Source organism: Sorex araneus, chromosome 6, assembly GCF_027595985.1.
Source record: "Sorex araneus isolate mSorAra2 chromosome 6, mSorAra2.pri, whole genome shotgun sequence".
In the NCBI taxonomy this organism is placed as follows: domain Eukaryota; kingdom Metazoa; phylum Chordata; class Mammalia; order Eulipotyphla; family Soricidae; genus Sorex; species Sorex araneus.
This window is the reverse complement of record NC_073307.1, coordinates 168,780,870-168,799,893: the sequence shown is the minus strand read 5'-3', so window position 1 is coordinate 168,799,893 and position 19,024 is coordinate 168,780,870. Positions and strand designations below refer to the sequence as shown.

General features: G+C 49.7%; 1 protein-coding gene across 1 annotated transcript; it reads right to left on the bottom strand.

Annotated features, from left to right (window-relative positions):
- Nucleotides 1-295: 295 nt before the first annotated feature.
- Nucleotides 296-1,571, bottom strand: LOC101552436 (interferon-induced transmembrane protein 3-like). The gene is made up of 2 exons (XM_004603150.2): nucleotides 1,302-1,571; nucleotides 296-487 (listed from the first exon to the last, which is right to left on the bottom strand). Exons 1-2 carry the CDS (start codon nucleotides 1,548-1,550, stop codon nucleotides 296-298), a joined length of 441 nt encoding a protein of 146 aa, XP_004603207.2. The 5' UTR covers nucleotides 1,551-1,571.
- Between the last annotated feature and the right edge of the window lie 17,453 nt (nucleotides 1,572-19,024).

The window sequence follows — 19,024 nt, the reverse complement described above, 5'->3', positions numbered from 1 at the left end:
GACTTGTCAAGGCTCCACGGAGGAAGAACTTCCCTGGGAGCCTGGTCCAGATGCTGCTCCAGCAGACACCAGCCAGGCCCGACCTCGGTTGCTCCTCAGGTCATGGTCCTGGCAGGTGGGTCAGTGTCAGGGAGGTGTGACACAGGGAACCCGCACCCCAAGGACCACCACACAGTGTCACCTATGAGAATCTTTATTGACATTGATGCTGAGGGCTTGTCTGCAGAAACTGCTGATGCAGGGCAGGCCCAGCCCACATAGCTGGAGGTGGGGCACATCAGACGGTGGGGAGATTCTAGAGGCCTCCACCCTTATGCACACTTTGGTAGTATATTTTGGAAAACAATAAGGCAGTAAACACTACAGAGACGATGATTCCAATGTTGAAGAGGATGCCCAGGATCACGGTGCTGATGTTCAGGCACTTGGCAGTGGACGCATAGCTCCGGGCCCCAATCATGTCGCCAACCATCTTCCTGTCCCTAGACTGGGGAGAAGGGGGTGGGGGGCTGTAGCAGCTCCTGCTGACCCAGGGGCTCTGCCTCAGTCTCCCTGCAGTCATGCCACAGCACTTCCGGCTGCCTGAGCACATCAGGGGCCCCTCCCCACCCCCATTCCCTGCAGCCCGAGCAGGACAGGGCCTGCTGCCCTCCCTCTGGTCAGTCTCCTCCCCACAGACTCTCAGGCCCTCTGGGAGGCACCAGGCTCTCCTCCCTCACTCTGGTCCAGATAGCCTCACCTGTGTTCTCACAGGACAGATCCCTACCAACACAGCACTTATATATATATATATATATATATACACAAATGTGCATACAAATGCACACACATGCACATGTACATACATGCATACATACATACACATACATGTATGTTCATGTGTGCACATGCACACACATACATGGAGATGTACATATTCCATCCCTAGCACAGACTCACACACACAGACATGCATGCGCGCGCGCACACACACACACACACACGCACATACTCTCAGGACACTCACCCTCTCACTCACTCACTCACTCACTCACTCACTCACTCTCTTGCTCTCCCACTCACCCACTCAGTTACTCCCTCTTAACCTCTCACTCATAAGGGCATTCACTCACTTATGTACTCTTCTGTTCACTCATTCACACACACTGGCACTCTCACTCATTCTCTTACTCTCACACACTTCCTTTCTCACTCATTCCTTTGCTCTTTTTCTCACTCTCACACTCACTCTCATGTTGGGGTTCCCCACCTGGGTGCAGTCTGCTCCATGCTTTTCTGGTGCCCACCCACCCACCACACACCTTCACAGAATATACGAAAGCCAAGAAGCCCAGACAGCAGAAGTTCAAGTAGAGAGTATTGAACAGGGACCAGACAATGTGGTCAGGCTCCGAGATCTCAGGCTGGATGCTGACCACGGTGGAGGTCACAGGCGCTGAAGGCTGGGGTGCTCCAACTTCTCCTATCTCATACTCCTCCTTGTTCATGGTATAGCTTGGTGGGGCGGCGATATGGGCTCCTGTGAGGAAGGGCCGAGGAGTGTGGCTCATGGTTCCACTGGAAGCAGCAGCTGTGCTTTGCGCTGCAAAGGGCTGCTCCTGAGGTCTTGGGAAACCCTCCTCTTTCCTCTTAGTTTCGATTTCTCCAAAACCGCTTTTCCCGGAGTATGCCACGTGGCACATTATAAGACACTTTCTACCCATTTTTCATAATTACTACACTATATTTGGTTCAGACAGTAGGCAACAAATCATATAGAGTAATATATATAGAGAGAATAATATATATAGAATAATATATATATATACACACCCAAAACAATAACAATAGGTCTCATTCCCCTGACCCTGGAAGAGCCTCCAATAGTTGGGAAAGACGAGTAATGAGAGGCTGCTAAAATCTCAGGGCTGGGAGGAATAGAGATGTTACTGGTGCCTGCAAGAGTAAATCCACTAAGGAACAAAGGGATGACAGTGATATAGTGATGGAGACTGATCACAGGGAATCAGGTTTCACGGGGATGGGGGCGTGCCCTGCATAGAGCAGTTTCCTGTCCCAGGCAGCAAGTTCCCTCCTCATGCAGGGGTGAGGGTGGGCCCTGGGAGGCTTCACAGCCTGGGCAGCCCCTTTCCTGTGCAGGCCCCCCAGCCCCCACCCCACACTCATCTGTGGGTGATTTCTGGTCCATCCCTGTTCCACAGGGTCCAGGGGGCTTCCCAGGTCAGAGGTCAGGACCTAGTGGTCTGGGCTGCCTGGCCCTAAGAACAGCCTTGTGTGTCCAGGGTACGGAGGCTTCCTGACACCAGGCGGGTGAGGCCTCTGGCTGCTGCTGCCAGGCTGGGCGGGCAGTACCTGGGCCCCTCAGGTGCCACCCTCTCACGAGGGGCTACAGGGAGGTGCCGCTGGGCAGGGCATCCTCTGTCTTCGGGGCCTGAGCTGGTCTCAGGCAGCTCAGTTCAGCCCTCCATGGACACTGCCCTCACTTCTCCACCAAACATCAGCACTGCCCCTGCCTCTGGTCTTCCCTTGTGTGGGGGAGTGGGATTCCACGGTTCAGGCTGGGTGCTGAGAGGAGTTACGGGGCCCGTGGGCTCAACGCTGGGCCTCGCTGCCCTGAGGTCTGCTCTGGGGTCTCCTGCAGAGTTCGGGGTTCTGCTGCTTCTGCCTCTTCCCTGGGGTCAACCACTGGATGGCAGCAGGGAGCTCCTCTGGCTCTGCAGGTCACAGGACTTTTCTGCAGCCCCCTTGGGGGTGGCACGCGCTCTGGGAGCCCAGTGTTCTGTGTCCTGCCGAGCCCACGACGTGGACGGCTGCTGAGGTGGGGGCTCAGGCTGCAGCTTGGGGCACAGCCCCCTGGACAGCCCTGCAGGGTGAAAGCCTTGCCAGGCTTTAGTGACATCTGAGCTTCTTTGCTTTACCTGTTCAGTAATGGTATCCCACATTTGTCCCAGTTGGGTTGGATGGATACTTGAATTAGTTCCCTGGTCAGACTCCAAGTAGCTACCAAGATCTGTGTTAGTACAGATCTGGTTCCCTGACCATCACGGGGTCTGCTTCTGAGGGGAACGCAGCTCATTGTCACAGGAACTTCCAGCTGCTTTCCTGGTGGCATCCCTCGAGCAGTGCCCATGGATCTAGGTTCTGCACAGCCTCCCACAGGCAGTTTATCTTTCAGTCCAGCCAAGGAACAGCATGTAGTAGTTTGGACATGCACTTCTCTGGTGACTAATGATGAGAGTATCTTTGCTTGCCTAAAATATAACTGGACTAGATTCCTTAGAGAAATGTGAGGTCCTTTGACCACTATATTTATGTATTTATGGTGCTTATTCTCTATTTTCCCTCTTTAAGATGTAGTTGTCTTCTACTATTGTGCTGTTTTTGACACAATCTGACCAGAAGTCCTTAGAGCTTACTCCTGGTTCTCATCCAGAAGTGCTCATAGGGACCATAAGGGATGTCTGAGATTGAAACTGAGTCAGCTGTATGCAAGTCAAGAGCCATGCCCACTGTACCCTCTGTTCTGGATTCTGTATTTTTTTTCCTACTTTTTGGGCCACACTCAGCATGCTCTGGGGTTCTGTGCTCAGGGATCACTCCAGGAGGATTTCAGGGCACTCTATGAGGTTCCAGGGTTCAAACCTGGTTTGACCCCATACAAGGCAAGTAAGTAACCTACATGCTAAAATACTGCTCCAGTCCTCTGAGCAGTGCTTTTTTTTTTCAACTATCCCTGGTGTCACATACTAATCTGATTGAGTATTTGCAAACATTTCTCCTGTCTGTGTCTTGTTATCACACATAGGAATACTTTTCCAAACTGTGGTAGCCAATGCTCCTTTTTAATTGTGGTAAAAGACCCACAGTCCTCCCATGTCCATGTCAGAGCCTCACTGTGTGAGGTGTCTGCCCACCCTGTCAGGTGTCTGCCACCATGTCAGTTACCTTCCTACTGCATTGCACTCTTCAGATTTCTCCCGCAAAATGGAGCCACCTGCATCAAACAGTGCCCATCCCTGCTTGGGCTCATACCCAGACACTCCTGTCCTGCTTTCTGAAGCTAAGAATTTGGTAGTCTCATGTGATCACTTGCCACATCTGGTCTTGTTTCTGTTATTTAGTTCACTAGCCACAGTGTGGCAAGGTTGTTTCCTGCTGTAGCCTGCATGAAAAATCAGTCTTTCATGGGGCTGGAGAGATAGTACAGAAGGTTGGATGCTTGCCTTGCACACAGATGACCTGGGTTTGATCCCCAGAGTCCCATATAGTCCCCCAAGCCCACCAGGAGTGATTCCTGAGCCATAAGTAACCCCTAGCACCATTGGGTATGGCCCAAAAGCCAAAAAGAAAGCAAAGAAAAGAAGAGAGGGAGGGAGAGAGGGAGATAGGGAGAGAGAGAGAAATAAGGAAAGAAAGAAAGAAAGAAAGAAAGAAAGAAAGAAAGAAAGAAAGAAAGAAAGAAAGAAAGAAAGAAAGAAAGAAAGAAAGAAAGAAAGAAAGAAAGAAGAGAAAGAAGGAAGGAAGGAAGGATAGAGAAAGAAAGAAAAAGAAAGAAAGAAAGAAAGAAAGAAAGAAAGAAAGAAAGAAAGAAAGAAAGAAGAAAAGGAGGAAAGAAAGAAGGAAAGAAGGAGGAAAGAGGAAAGAAAAAAAGAAAAAAAGAATCAGTCCTTTCAAAGAAGAGGCGGGCTGTGGAAAAAGCTTAAAGGGCTGAGGTGGGGTGCAAGCTTTGCTAAGCTTTACATGCTGGAGCCCCGGGTTTGATCCAGAGGTCACAGAGACCTCTAAGCACCACCTGGATTGATCCCAGAACAGTTTTGTGTGATCCAACCACCAAAATAAAAAGATTAATAAAGACTGGATGATATCCCATCGTGTTTATGTGATAATGGGTTTATTCACTCTTTCCTAGATAGAGGTTGTCACTCTCCATGATTTGTAATAACCGTGCAATGCACAGGCCTCACATGTATGTTCTTGAGTCCTGATTTATATTACTTGGTCTCTACCAGGAAAGCAGTGTTGCTACATCCAGGTAATTCACTGTTTAGTTGGGGTTATTGGTATCTGAACTTTCTTTCCTTAAACAGGAGCGCTTCCCTGTCACTCAGGTCTTTACTTTCCATAACGTCTTCTCATTTTCAAAGGAACAGTTGGAACCTCCATGGTGAAACATTTCCCCCTGATATTTCATTAGTTTAGGACTACTGCAAATGGAATTGCCATTTCATTGTCTGATTGCTCTCTGAAAGTGTACAAAGAAGCACACTTTCCTACTGCTTTTGCAACCAAACTTGTTGCCATTCTCTGAGAGTGAACATCATTTTGTTGCTTTCACTCTTCTGAGCCTTCTATAGAAACATGGTCTGTTAGGGCTAGAGACATAGTACAGTAGGTAGAGGGTTTTACCTGCATGGGGCCAACCCAGATTCTGTTCCCAGCACCCCATATAGTCCCTGGATCCCTGACAAGAGTGATACCTGATTTTAGAGTCAAGAATAATCCCTGAGCACAGCCCGGAGGAGGAGGAAAAGAAGGGTGAGGAAGAGGAAAAGGAGGAAATAGTAGCATGCTAGCAGTCACATCGGGACAGACCTGGCTTTACATCACAGGAAATATTTCATCCTCTTGTAATTTTTGAAAAATTTGGATAACTGTCATTCATTCATTCTTCTTTTTCTTCTTTTATTAACTTTATTATTATTTTTCTATACCCAGTGTTGTATACTCCTGGCACTGTGCTCAGGGATTATTCCTAGTGGGTCTTGGGGGACCATATGTGGTTCCCGTGATCAAACCCAGGTCAGCTGCTTGCAATGCGCCTTACCCACTGTACTATCTCTCCAGCCCCCAAAACACAATTTACATATTTTTCTTCTATTTCTTAGTCATTAGAACATTGGTGACATTCTTCTCAGGAAAGGGACAATCAGATCCAGCCCCCACAGCAGACTATGGCCACTGTTTTCTGTTATCCTGTTGAGGTTCTTCCCTATCCCGTGTGGCCAGGACTTCCACTGCCCTCTCTGCTGAGGGAAGTTTGGACAGAGATTCCTAGTTGATGGCCAGATAGATAGTACAGAGGGTAGGACTCTTATCTTGCATATGGTCAGTCCATGTTTAATCTCCAGCATCCCATATGGTTCCCTGAGCACCACCAGGAGTGGTTCCTAAATGCAAAGCCAGGAGTATCACTTTTATCACTTGTCATCCCGTTGATCTTCGATTTGCTCCAGTGGGCACCAGTAACGTCTCCATTTGTCCCTGTTGCATGCTAGTGTAGCCCAATGATACCCGCTTGCTCCAGGAACAGGAAGAGCCTCAAACTGTTCATTCAGGATTTTGATGAAGAAGTCTGACCATCTCTTTGGTGGGTGGCTAGGCGGTCTTTTGACATTCCGTGGATCCAGTCGGTAACAGCTCTAGTCCAGCAGTCATCTCTGAATTGCATTACGTGTCCGACCCATCTGATTTTTGATGCCCTGGCAAACGAGACAGCATCCATGCTTTTGGTTTTTTTTGGCTTTTTGTGTCACACCTGGTGATGCACAGAGGTCACTCCTGGCTCATGCACTCATGAATTAACTCCTGGCAGTGCTCAGGGGACCATATGGGATGCTGGGAATCAAACTCGGGTCAGCCACGTGCAAAGCAAATGCCCTACCCGCTGTGCTATCGATCCAGCCCCGAGTCCCTGATTCTTGGCCATCGATGGAGGTCAGAACTCCAGATTCCTTCTCTCACTTGAGTGAAACATGATACTCCAAGCATAGCTCTTTCGATTCCTCTTTGGGATACATGAATAGCGTTCTCATCCTGTTTTCGTAGGGCCCAGGTCTCTGAGGTGAATATTAGTGCAGGAAGAACGGTGGAGTCAAAAAGATGTGCCCGGAGTCAGAAGTTCTTTGTCCTCTTAACCACTTCCTCGATGCTCTTGAAGGCGTTCCACGCTGCTCTCTTCTTCTTGTGCAGTTCTGGTGCCAAGTTGCTCCTCATGTTGAGTTCTCCACCCAGGTACACATAGCTGCTGCATTCAGAGATGTTCATTCCCTTGAGAGCAAATGGAACGTCAGGGACTAGTCTATTTTTCATGAACATTGTTTTGCTGAGATTCAGCTGCAGCCTGACCTTTCCACACTAGAGATCGAAGTCAGCCAGAATTTGTGCTGCTCGGCTAATGTTTGGTGTTATAAGAACGATGTCATCAGCGAAGCAGATGGACTTGTAGTTGCTGACCATCTATCTTCAGTCCCATTCCTTCCCATTCCACTCATCACATGATGTTCTCAAGGGTGGCACTGAAGAGTTTCGGTGATATGGTATCACCCTGCCGAACACCTCTCTTTACGTCAATGATCACTTCCTTGTAGAATGGTGAGATTCTGGTGGTGAATCCGTAATACAGCTTGAGGAGGATCTTGATGTACTGAGTTTGAACGCCCTATTTGGTTTGGGCTTCAATGACTGCCTCAGTCTCAACAGAATCAAAAGCCTTCTTTAAATTGATGAATGTTAGACAGAACGGCATCTTGAACTCTCTCAAAACTTCAATGACCTTGGTCACTGTACGGATATGGTCGATCGTGCTGAATCCTTTCGGAACCCGGCTTGCTCTCATGGTTGTCCTTCATCTAGTGTTCTGCCTATTCTGTTCAGGATGACTCAAATGAACAACTTGTAGATGACAGACAACAGGCAGATTGGGTGATAGTTGCCGATGTCGTGGATGTCTTCCTTCTTGTACAACAGAACAGTTCTGCTGGTTTTCCACTGGGACAGAACCTTGCATTTGGACAGGTAGTGTGTGAAGAGCTGGGCCAGTGTATTGACGAGTACTGGCAGTAGATTCTTCAGGTGTTCGGGTCTGACCTTGTCTGGACCGGATGCTGTACGCATCTTTACCGACAAAATGTTGTGTCGGATTTCAAAAGGGAGGATGTTGGAAATGACATATCCGCCCTGTGGAATTTTGTGTGTGGGCAGGTAGATGTGGCTGTCAAAGAGATCTGAGTAGAAGTTGTGAATAATCCTCTCCATTGCCCTTCTGGAAAATGTGATAGATCCATCAGGACGTCGGCGGGCAGTCATCTTGGTCTTGTAGTTGATGAAGGACAGGCGAGCATTGCGAATACTTTTCTCAGCTTCTGTTGCATCGGCCAACACTGCTGCTCTTCTCTCTTTGAGATCTTCCTTTATCGCATCTCTGCACAGCTTTGTGAGCTCGGTCATTAGCTTGTGGTTGCCTGAGGCTCATGCCAAACCACGTTGGTGAATGAGCTCGAGAGTCTTCGAAGACAGGCGTCTGTTTTTGGCTTTCCTACTCTCGGCATTCTTTGTGCAGTCATGGAGGTGCTGAACCAGTCAATCATATTCCTCATTGATGTTGTAAACGATGGCATCTTCCCACGTTGCTACAATAGTGCCAAACAGCTCCCAGTTGGTGGTCATGCTGGGAGTTCTCTTTTTAAACTTAAACTTTGCAGTCCTTTCTCCCCGCTCTGCTAAGTAGAACTTTGAATGAAGGAGACTGTTGTCCAATCACGTTTGGAATTTTGGGACAGCAGCGACATTGGTCAGGTAAAACTTTCAATTGAATATGATGTGGTCAATTTTGTTGTGGAACTATCCACCGGGAGACTCCCATGTCCGACGTTTAGATTAGGCCTTCTGCAACTGTGGGTTTACCATGGATGGTCTCGGTCCACATGATGAACTCAGTCTCTCACCCTGTTCGTTCCATTTTAGGCCCTGAGTCCCAATGTGGAGTTCTTCGGGGGACCTTCTCAGTCCTATCTTGGCATTAAAATCACTGACAATGATCTTGTAGAAGGTGTGGTCTTTATAGAACTTCTCCAGCTCCATGTAGAACTTCTCAATTTCTTCATCGTAATTGGATGTTGGTGCGTAGACGATGAAGATAGAAACTGCCAGCAGTGAGACACATCTATTCAAGCGTAATCATCCAATTCGGGTTGTTAGGCATTCGAATGAATCAATGCTCATGGCCAAGTTCTTGTTGACAAGAACACCAATGCCACCGACACCTCTGTTGTCACATGTTCCGAGGAACAGTTCTTTTCCAGTGTCGAAAATGGTGTGATGTGAATGATGCCTTCTCATTTTGGTCAGACCAATGATGTCATATTTGATCTTCTGCGCTTGCACCATCAGGTCCTCGATGGATGCTTTCGATGCCAGCATACATGCGTTGAAAGTACAGATAGTCATTTTAGTCTTTCTTCATTTTGGCAGTCTAGTTGGTCCCTGAGATTTTATCAGCCTCTCCTTGCTAATCCTTCTTAACCCTGCCGTATTGGGGGCTCTTTCGATGTCAGGCAGATGAGGCCCATTTATGTTACTGTTTTTGGCATATCGAATGCACCATGGGTAGCTTGCCAGGCTCTGCTGTGCGGGCGGGGTACTCTCGGTAGCTTACCGGGCTATTTGAGAGGGATGGAGGCTTTTAGGGTGGCCTCCAATCGCCCTTATAGGTGTTCCCATGGTTCAAATCATATTTGAACCCCATCAAATATGGTGTGAAAATTATGGAAAATTAGTATTAAGTGTTTTATGGTGTTTCACGCAGCCGCTTTGCAATGAGTTCTTGGGAAGTAATAAAACCAAAGATTCCTAAGACTGTCAGATCCAACTTGTGGACACAGGAACTGATAAAACCTTTACCTGGTGCCAGCACAGACCCAGAGAAGGCTGGACCCCCACCTGAGAGAAGCTTCAGCAGGAACAAAGGCAGGTAAAGAATTTTAAAGAGCATCAACTACTCCCAAGCTACCCCCTTGGCAACCATCCTAGCAAGAGTCTCTTACGAGGCAGAAAGCTCCACGTAGGGCAGCTTGGGAAAACCCTATCAAAGCCAACTGAACAAAAGAAGTGCATGCAAAGGCTGCCCGAGCCCATGTGCGGCCTGAGCACCTCCCCCTTGAGATCTGCACAGTCATACTTTCCTGCCTAATGCTGACATGTGTACGGGGGCTCCTCTCCACTCTGGAGAAGTCCATGTTTTCTCTCTCTCCTCCCTCTCTCTCTCTCTCTCTGACTCCTCTCTCTCCCCTCTCCCCTCTGCCCCTCCCTCTCCCCTCCCCCTCCCCCCTCCCCTCGTCCCCTCCCCTCTCCCCCTCCCTCTCCCTCTCCCTATTCCCCTCCCTCTCTTTCTCTCCCTCCCCCTCCCCCTCCCCCTCTCCCTCTCCCTCCCCCTCCCCCTCTCCCTCTCCCTCTCCCTCTCCCTCTCCCTCTCTCTCTCTCTCTCCCTCCCTCACTCCCCGCTCCCCTTTCTAAGAACTTCCAAATAAAAATGTTATACTGTTACACTTCACTGTTGGTCTTTTCCTGAAATTCTTTTCTGTGAGGGAAAGGCAGGGACCCAAAGGCCCCGTGAGGTCTAAGACTGACTTTGCTTTTCTACAAGGAGCAAGGCTCACAGCTCTTACCAGTCCTAGACTTCCCTCACTGTTCCCAGGTGGCAGAGATGGGGAGAGAAAAACAGTAGATTCCATCCTCATGACTCCCACCTTGGTCCTTCCCACTTCACCTAAGTCACCCGAGGACCCCACTGGCATCAAAGCCGTCATAGCCCTGTAAAAAAGGTGGCAGGAGGTGCACAGCCTCTGTCGGTGGTTGCAGATGCCTTTAGCTGCCAGCTGAGGGTCTGCATCTCTGCAGCAGAGCCAGGAACTAAGGAAATGACCTTGGGCAGAGGCTGGAGGACATGATGGGGCAGGAGACCCCACCCACGCTGGCACAAGCCTCTGAAGAAAGGAAGATGGGGTGCACCCAATCTGGGTTCCTTCCTGCCTCTGCCAGGAAGCAAGGGTGAGAAAGTTCGTGTTTGGGGGTGTTCTGGGGACACCCCGACAATGTCTGTGACTTTGAGGTGGTTTTGGAGCCTGTACTTAGCACTTGGCTGAGGCAGGGGGATGCCCAGTCATCAGGGCTGGGCTCGGCTGGGACCCAGAGGCAGCTGGGAGGGAAGGGAAGGGGCAGCGATTCTGGGGCCCTAGAGGGTTGTGAACTCCCATAGTTTCCCCTTGGGGCTCTAAGAGGGAGGGTCCCCATGAAAGTGCATCACTCCAGAAGTCCTGAGAGAAATTTCACTTGGGGGGAACACACCTGGGAGTGCTCAGGGATCACTTCTACAGTGCTCAGGTGACTGTGTGGGATGTTGGAGATCAAGCCCTGTCATCCATGTGCAAGGCAAGTTCCCTGCCCACTGTACTATCACTTGGGTCCCAGAATTTGCTCTTTTCCTCAATCCTAGATGTTGCAAATCTAATCAGATCCTGAGTAGATTCACAAATCTAAACATATTAGATTGGATTAGACCTTATTAGATCATCGGATAAGATTCTGAATTGTCAAAAAATGGACAGGGGGCTGGAGCGATAGCACAGCGGGGAGTGCGTTTGCCTTGCATGCGGCCAACCCGAGTTTGATTCCCAGTATCCCATATGGTCCCCTGAGCACCACCAGGGGTAATTCCTAAATGCAGAGCCAGGAGTAAACCCTGTGCATCACCGGGTGTGACCCAAAAAGTGGGAAAAAATAATGGCAACAGGGTAGGGACAGCAGACTGGAATCCAGCCCACCAAGAGGAAAAGGATTTTATCCCTGGTTTAATTCTTGTTTCTTTGTTTGTGGTGTGTCCAGATTACTCCCAACATGGTGCTCATGGCTCTCTCCATGTCACTGATGGAGACATCACAGTGCTGGGGGTCGTACCGGCCGTTTATGCACTCCAGTCCTCTGAGCTATTTCTTCAGCCCCTGGTTTGGGGCTTCCCCTCCCCCCTTCACTGTTGCTGTGGTTGAACCTGTCCAGGTGGCACATGCCTGGCTGTGGTGCAGTGAACACTGATGGCGGCACCAAGGACCACAGACAGCAGACCTGGGATCATTCTGGGTGCTTGAACCTGGAGTTCAAGCTCACGACCATTCACTTGCAAGATAGGTTTCTCTCAGCCCATTTGCTGCCCCTTCAACCCTATATGACAGAAGGTCCTTAAAAATAGGCTGCTGTAGCAACTAACACGGCTCCGGGATTCGGGACTGGGACACATCCGAGCCGAGGGGGGGCACTGGAGTGGGGCGGCGCCAGCCCAAACTCCAAGTGGTCCCGGCCGCTGGAAGTCAAGCCCTCAACCCACCCTTGGCGCCATCTTGCCACATTCAACAGAGAAGCGGCCAGGCATTCTGGTGAGCAACGCGGCCCGGAAAATGCTCCGGACCCGAATTGGGACCAATAACACCGGGGAGCCGGACGGAGGAGGTGCAGCCTGCACACCTTCTCCAGATGGAACCCTGGCGACACTGAGCAGCAACTAACACGGCTCCGGGATTCGGGACCGGGACACATCCGAGCCGCGCGGCCGCTAAAGCGGCCTCGTGACCTTTTCTAAAAACCTGAAAACATACAATCTTTTAATGGAAAACTAATTATCAAATGCCTCCTTAGTAGGGCTATCTTGTTTGGAGGTATAACTCCCACAACAATAGTGAGTTTTGTGTTGAAATATGGAACGTAATCAAGGTGAAGAGAAAATGAAGTGAAATTCATCAGTTATACAGTTGGGGTGGGGGGCGGGGGGTATACCGGGGATTTTGGTGGTGGAATATGGGCACTGGTGAAGGGATGGTGTTTGAATACAGTATAACTGAGACATAAACCTGAGAACTTTGTAACTTTTCACATGGTGATAAATTTTTTTAAAAAAATAGGCTGCTGAGGGGCTGGAGCAATAGCACAGCGGGTAGGGCATTTGCTTTGCACACGGCTGACCCGGGTTTGATTCCCAGCATCCCATATGGTCCCCTGACCACCACCAGGAGTAATTCCTGAGTGCATGAGCCAGGAGTAACACCTGTGCATCGCCGGGTGGACCCAAAAAGCAAAAAAAAAAAAAAAAAAAAAAAAAGGCTGCTGAAGCAGGGGTGGGCTTCTGTGGTAGGGCTTAGTGAGCAAGGTCCAGGCCAAGTTTGGTCTCTAGCATTACATGGCACCCACTGGGTACAGCATCACCAGAGGTGACTCCACACCCGGCTAGCACCACTGTGGGTAACATTTATAAAATAAGTAAATTAGGGCCAGAGAGATAGCATGGCTGGTACAACGTTTGTTTTGCACATGACTGACCCAGATTCCAACCCCAGAATCCCATATGGTCCCCTGAGCACAGCCAGGAGTGATCCCTGACTGCAGAGCCAGGAGTCACCCCTGAGCATCGCAGGTGTAACCCCAAAACCAAACCAACAAACAAAAATACATGATGTTAAACTTCCTTGAGACAATACATATATCCATTCAAAAATTTAAAAGAAAACACCTGCTGTGTTCAGATTGAGCATTGTCAGGGAGGTGCTCAGAGGGCTGAAGTGCGGGCAGTTCCAGGTCTGAGCCCACCAGCACACAGCCCCTTGGGAACTGTGTTAGGGGTAGATACCAAGCACCATCAGGGCTGGCCCCCCAAAGATTGATATCAAAGAATCAACAGAATTCACTTGTTAGCCACACGGGACCTGTTAATACATGGGACTCTGTGTAGGGCTTAAGCCAAGCATGTGACTAATTCCGTCACATTCCAGAATTTCAAAGGTCTGTAAGGAGACTCATAGGGGGATAAAGGGGCCCAAGACCTTGAACCAAGTTACCTTCATGCGGAAGGGTCACCAGAGACCACCAGGGGCTTCCCCAAGGCCCACTGCCAGGAGTTGCCCACTTGGACCGAGCGCCACCTGCTGTGAGAGAGGCTCCTGCTCACTGCGGAAAGTAGCTGCCGTCTCATCAGCACAATTGAGATTCAGGTCGGGGTTCTGACGTAAGGGCTTGGGAGTGATTGTTGCTATGGATGCCGTGTGGTTCTAGAAGCTGTGAGGTTCTAGAAGGCAAGGCTGGGATGCTGGCTTGGGGCTCTTGCACCCTGCCTTGGCCCATAACCCATAGCCCCATGACTTTGTCACAGGCACAGGCCTTGGGGCCACAGAGCCTTTGAGACCTTGTGGAAGCTACAGAGGAAATTCAGGCAGGGCTGGGCTGGAGCAATAGCATAGCCGATAGGGCATTAGCTTTCCACGCGGCCAACCTGGGTTCGATTCCCAGCATCCCATATAGTCCTCCGAGCACCGCCAGGAGTAATTTCTGAGTGCATGAGCTAGAAGTAACTTCTGTGTATCACTGGGTGTGACCAAAAAAAAAAAAAAAAGTCAGGCAGGGCTACCAGACTCGGAACTGGGATAACAGAGGGGACTGGGGAAGGGTGTCCCAGCACAGTGCCTTGCAGCAGGCTTCAGCAGGGGCAGGTACCCAGGAATGAACTCTCATCCTGCAGGAGCTGGATGTTCTAGAACCTTCCTCGGGGCTGCACAGGGGGAGACAAGGAGGGAACAGATGCCATCTGGACAGGTATGTGGGGTGGGTATGTGGGGGACATTTGGGTCCCCTGAATGAGTCTGAGGGGGTCTTCATGTCTCCCAGGCTGCCTAGTAGGAAAGACCCTGAAGCCAGGAGACTGACAGCTTCACCTCAGCACGAGCCCAACCCCCTCAGCAGAGGGCACAGGGAATGTGTAGAAACAGCCCACCAGGCTTGTGGGAAGATACCAAACTCTTGTTTACGCACCTCTGCCCCTGCACTTCCTGTATGAGCTAGACTGAAACCCGACTAACATCACCGTGTGGTCCCAGATGGCACCCTCCCCACACCTTCCAGGCTGCTTCTCCATCACCCTGTGGTCTCAGCTGCCTCCCTGTCACTCCATCAACCCCACCCCATTGTCCTGATGGAGGCCTTTGACACAAGGATCCATCTCAGGAGCCTTTGTGACTCATGAAGGTCACTGAGATGCAGAATTCCAGGCCAAGTGCAGGAGGCTTCCTGCAAGGAGAGGTTGCTGGACCCTGTGGGAGGAGAGAGAGGCCTAGGTTCTGGAATAGAGGCCATTAAAGAATATCAGAAGACCACCAACTCCCCAGACAAGAGATGTGTGTGTGTCTTTAGAAAAGTGTAAACAAGCTACCGTGGAAAAGGAGGAGCTCCTGTGTGCTGCCCGAACACATGTGGCCCGGACCTCTCCTCAGGCTGCAGCAAGTAATGGCTCTTTTCAGGCAAGGAAAGTCAGTCCTAAATTTTTCCCCAGGCTTTTCCAGTCTATTGCCTTGACATCACAGAAAAGAACTTTAGGGAGGGACAGTAGTAAAGTAGAACAGCTTTATTTAGAAATTATGAGGAAGTGGGGAGAGAGTCGAGCATTTAAGAGAGAACCAGGCAGTTTGCTGAGAATACACATCTTGGTGAAGGTACGGGCCACCCTCCACGCTGGGAGAGCATGTTTGGGGTTTCTAGCAGGGAGCAGAGCTACTTGGATACCCTCAATCCAAGAGCGCAATCAATCTCTATGTGGGGAAGGCCGTCCTCTCCAACCAAGTGCACAGCCTCAGGAGGGACGCATGGAGTGGAAAGAGAAGAAAGGATACTGGCTCAACCACCCAGATCAGCAGAATCAACTCTGGCCATCAATGTGGTGAGAGACGACACAGACAGATCACCCTCACATCCCACCCCCAGAGTGGGGAGGCACTCACTTCCTTTGCAGAGTTGGTTTAGTAGGTTTTCGCCTAAGTTGTCCCCACATATCACTTCCTACCTAGATAAGAGCCCTTGCTATGGCATTGTAAAGGAGAAAAATTCAAATTTATTTATTTTTTAAAATTTGGACCACACCCCAAGGTACTCAGGGCTTATTCCTAGTTGTGCACTCAGGAATTACTCCTGGTGGGGCTCGGAGGACCGTATGGAATGCTGGGTTTGAACCCAGGTTGCTGCAGGCAAGCTAAGTGCCCTACCTGCTGTACTATCATGCCAACCCTAAGTGTTTGCTGCCTTACTGCAGCCTGGGCCATACTGCAAGCAGAGTGCTCTGTTCTGACCTCATGGGTCCCTGGTCATTTTCTCTGGGCCACACAGATCCAGGTGAAGGCTTTGATGGAGAGGAGATAGACCAAATCCACACACCTCATGTGCTGCACTGCAGGGCAAGGCCTCAGGGTTGACTGGTTCCTGGGGAAGATCCCTCCCTGTCCCCGCCCTCACCACGCGAGCCATGACCAAGGGTTTGTAAACACAAAAAGGGGCAGCGGCGCTCTATCTCTCTCCCGCCACCCGTGTTCGTAGTCTCGAGTCCCTTCCCCCACCCCAGGGAGGTCGATGGCAAGGGGCAGGCAAAGGAAGGAAGGAGGGCCAGTCTGGTTGGTCTCAGTTGCAGCTTATTCCATTCCCATCTCCATTCTCCTCTGATTCTCCTCCTGTTTCTTCCTCCTCCATGCTATTTCATTTTCCTTCTCGCTCTGGATCTGGATCTGGATCCCCCAGCCCACTCTTACAGCCTAGTTAAATCCCCCAGCACAATGGGGCTGGAGCGATGGCACAGCAGGTAGGGCGTTTGCCTTGCATGCGGCTGACCCGGGTTCGATTCCCAGCATCCCAAATGTTCCCCTGAGCACCGCCAGGAGTAATTCCTGAGTGCAGAGCCAGGAGTAACCCCTGTGCATCGCCAAGTGTGACCAAAAAGCAAAAATAAATAAATAAATAAATAAATAAATAAATAAATAAATCCCCCAGCATGAGGTGTTGGGGCTTACACATAGGTGTGATCACAACCAATAGGGTAAAGTTCTTTCCCTCCGGGGATGCTTCTTCTAGGACAGATACTCTTTCAGCAGGACAACCCACCCAAGAGCAGAATCCCATGGGTGTGTTTCTCCTCTCCTTGTCCGACAAACATATAAGCATATAAGTATAACATAAACATATAAGTATTCATAATATTAATTAGTTTGTATGTTCATGAGAAATGAACTAGTCCCTGATGTTCCATTTGCTCTCAATGGAACGAACATCTCCGAATGCAGCAGCTATGTGTACCTGGGTCAAGAACTCAACATGAAGTCCGACTTGGCGCCAGAACTGTGAAGGAGTAAGAGAGCAGCATGGAACGCCTTCAAGAGTGTCAAAGAAGTGGTTAAAAGGATGAAGAACCTCCGGCTCTGGGCACACCTTTTTGACTCCACCGTTCTTCCTGCACTAACATATGCCTCAGAGACCTGGGCCCTACGAAAACAGAATGAGAATGCTATTAGGGTATCCCAAAGAGGAATCGAAAGAGCTATGCTTTCAGTATCACATTTCACTCAAGTGAGAGAAGGAATCTGGAGTTCCAACCTCCATCGGGATGGTCAAGAATCAGGGACGCTGTCTCATTTGCCAAGGTATTGAAAATCAGATGGGCCAGATACGTAATGCGATTCAGAGATGACCACTGAACTAGAGCTATTACTGACTGGATTCCACAGGACGTCAAAAGACCGCATGGCCGCCCACCAATGAGATGGTCAGACTTCTTCGTCAAAACCCTGAATGAACTATTTGAGGCTCTTCCTGTTCCTGGAGTGAGCAGATATCACTGGGCTACACTAGCACGCAACAGGGACAAATAGAGAAGTTACTGGTGCCCACTTGAGCAAATTGAGGATCAATGGAATGACAAGTGACAAGTGACAAGTGTATGGACACTTTAAGAGATACATTAAGCTTATAGAATTGCTCTCCTGGGGCCATCTCGATCTCAGGCTACAGTGCTCAGGCCAGATTAGTCTTTCCTATCTCTAGCACGGTTCTAGTCTCATCATTGCTTTTGGATCATGACACCATTTGTCCATGATCAAGCTCTTAACTTATAGTGAAGAATTGTGGCACTTTGGCCTGGCCCATATCAATGCCAGGGTAGCTCACAGCTTGCCCTGGGTCTCTTCAGTCCTTCGTCGTGACCCTGCTTTTGGGGTGCTAGGAACTAAGGGTAACTGAGTCTTAAGTTGAGAAAGCAGATGCCCGGGAATGAATAATATTCGAAGCTAATTAAATCCCAAGTTACAAAAGCATAATATTAATTGTCTTCCTTTGTCCATACAAAAAGGACATTGCTTTAAACTATTCAAAAGATATAAGGAGAGGAGAAAGGCAATATTAACTTATAATACAAGTTCAGTGTCCTAGAAAGATCTGACCTTACAAATTAACAGAGTCTGATTAAGGGAAAAAGCTGATTAACTGGTTGAGGAAGAGAGCATAGAGAAGTGGTTACAGATCATCATCATCATCATCATCATCATCATCCCGTTGATCGTTGAATTTCTCGAGCGGTCTCAGTAACGTCTCAATTTCTCCTGGCCCTGAGATTTTAGAAGCCTCTCTTTACTTGTCCTTTTCAATGGTGCCGCATTGGAGGCTCTTTCAGGGTCAGGGAATGAGCCCCATCCTTGTTACTGGTTTTGGCATATGAATACGCTATGGGGAGTTTGTGAGGCTCTCCCATGTGGGCAGGAAACTCTCAGTAACTTGCCAGGTTCTCCCAGAGGGAGAACTAGGCTATAAGATGTCGTGCGGCTGCAAAGCCAGGCACGGGGGCAAGAGACTCTGAGTCGCTTTCTTCTGGGAGCTTGGTTTTATAGTCTCTGGATGTTGGCTGGTGGTGGGATTACATGGCACCAGGGGCAGTCCCTGGGTATGACTGCCTAGCTACTGGAAAATGGGGAACCTGGGCAGAAGAGGCCCAGTTCCGATCTGAGCAGTCTTGGAGGTCTCAGCCCCGGGTCCCACACACCTGGGTTCCTCTGCCGGTTCCTTCATGCATGAGGACTGAACATTTGGAGAGGAGCCTTGAGCATGGCTGTGGCTAGGCTCTGGAGGTCTTCAGCCGCGGGAGATATGCTTGGGTCGGGGAGGGAAACTGTAGCCCACCCACTCCGAGGGGCCCCGGGAAGACAGTCAGGTGCGGGGCAAGAGACTCTCTGCATCGCTCTCTTCCGGGAACTTAGTTTTATAGTCTCTGGATGTTGGCCATTGGTGGGATTACAGGGCTCCAGGTCAGTCCCTGAGTGTGACCGCCTAGCTACTGGTTGGGGAAGAGAACATAGAGAAGTGGTTACAGATAAAGGAATGGGAATGACTCGGGAGCTTTGATGGGTGT

Coding starts and splice junctions, on each gene's coding strand:
- LOC101552436 (XM_004603150.2), bottom strand. CDS start 1,550: ATGAGCCACACTCCTCGGCCCTTCCTCACAGGAGCCCATATCGCCGCC. Junction 488..1,301: donor CTTTCGTATATTCTGTGAAG/GTGTGTGGTGGG, acceptor CCTTCTCCCCAG/TCTAGGGACAGGAAGATGGT.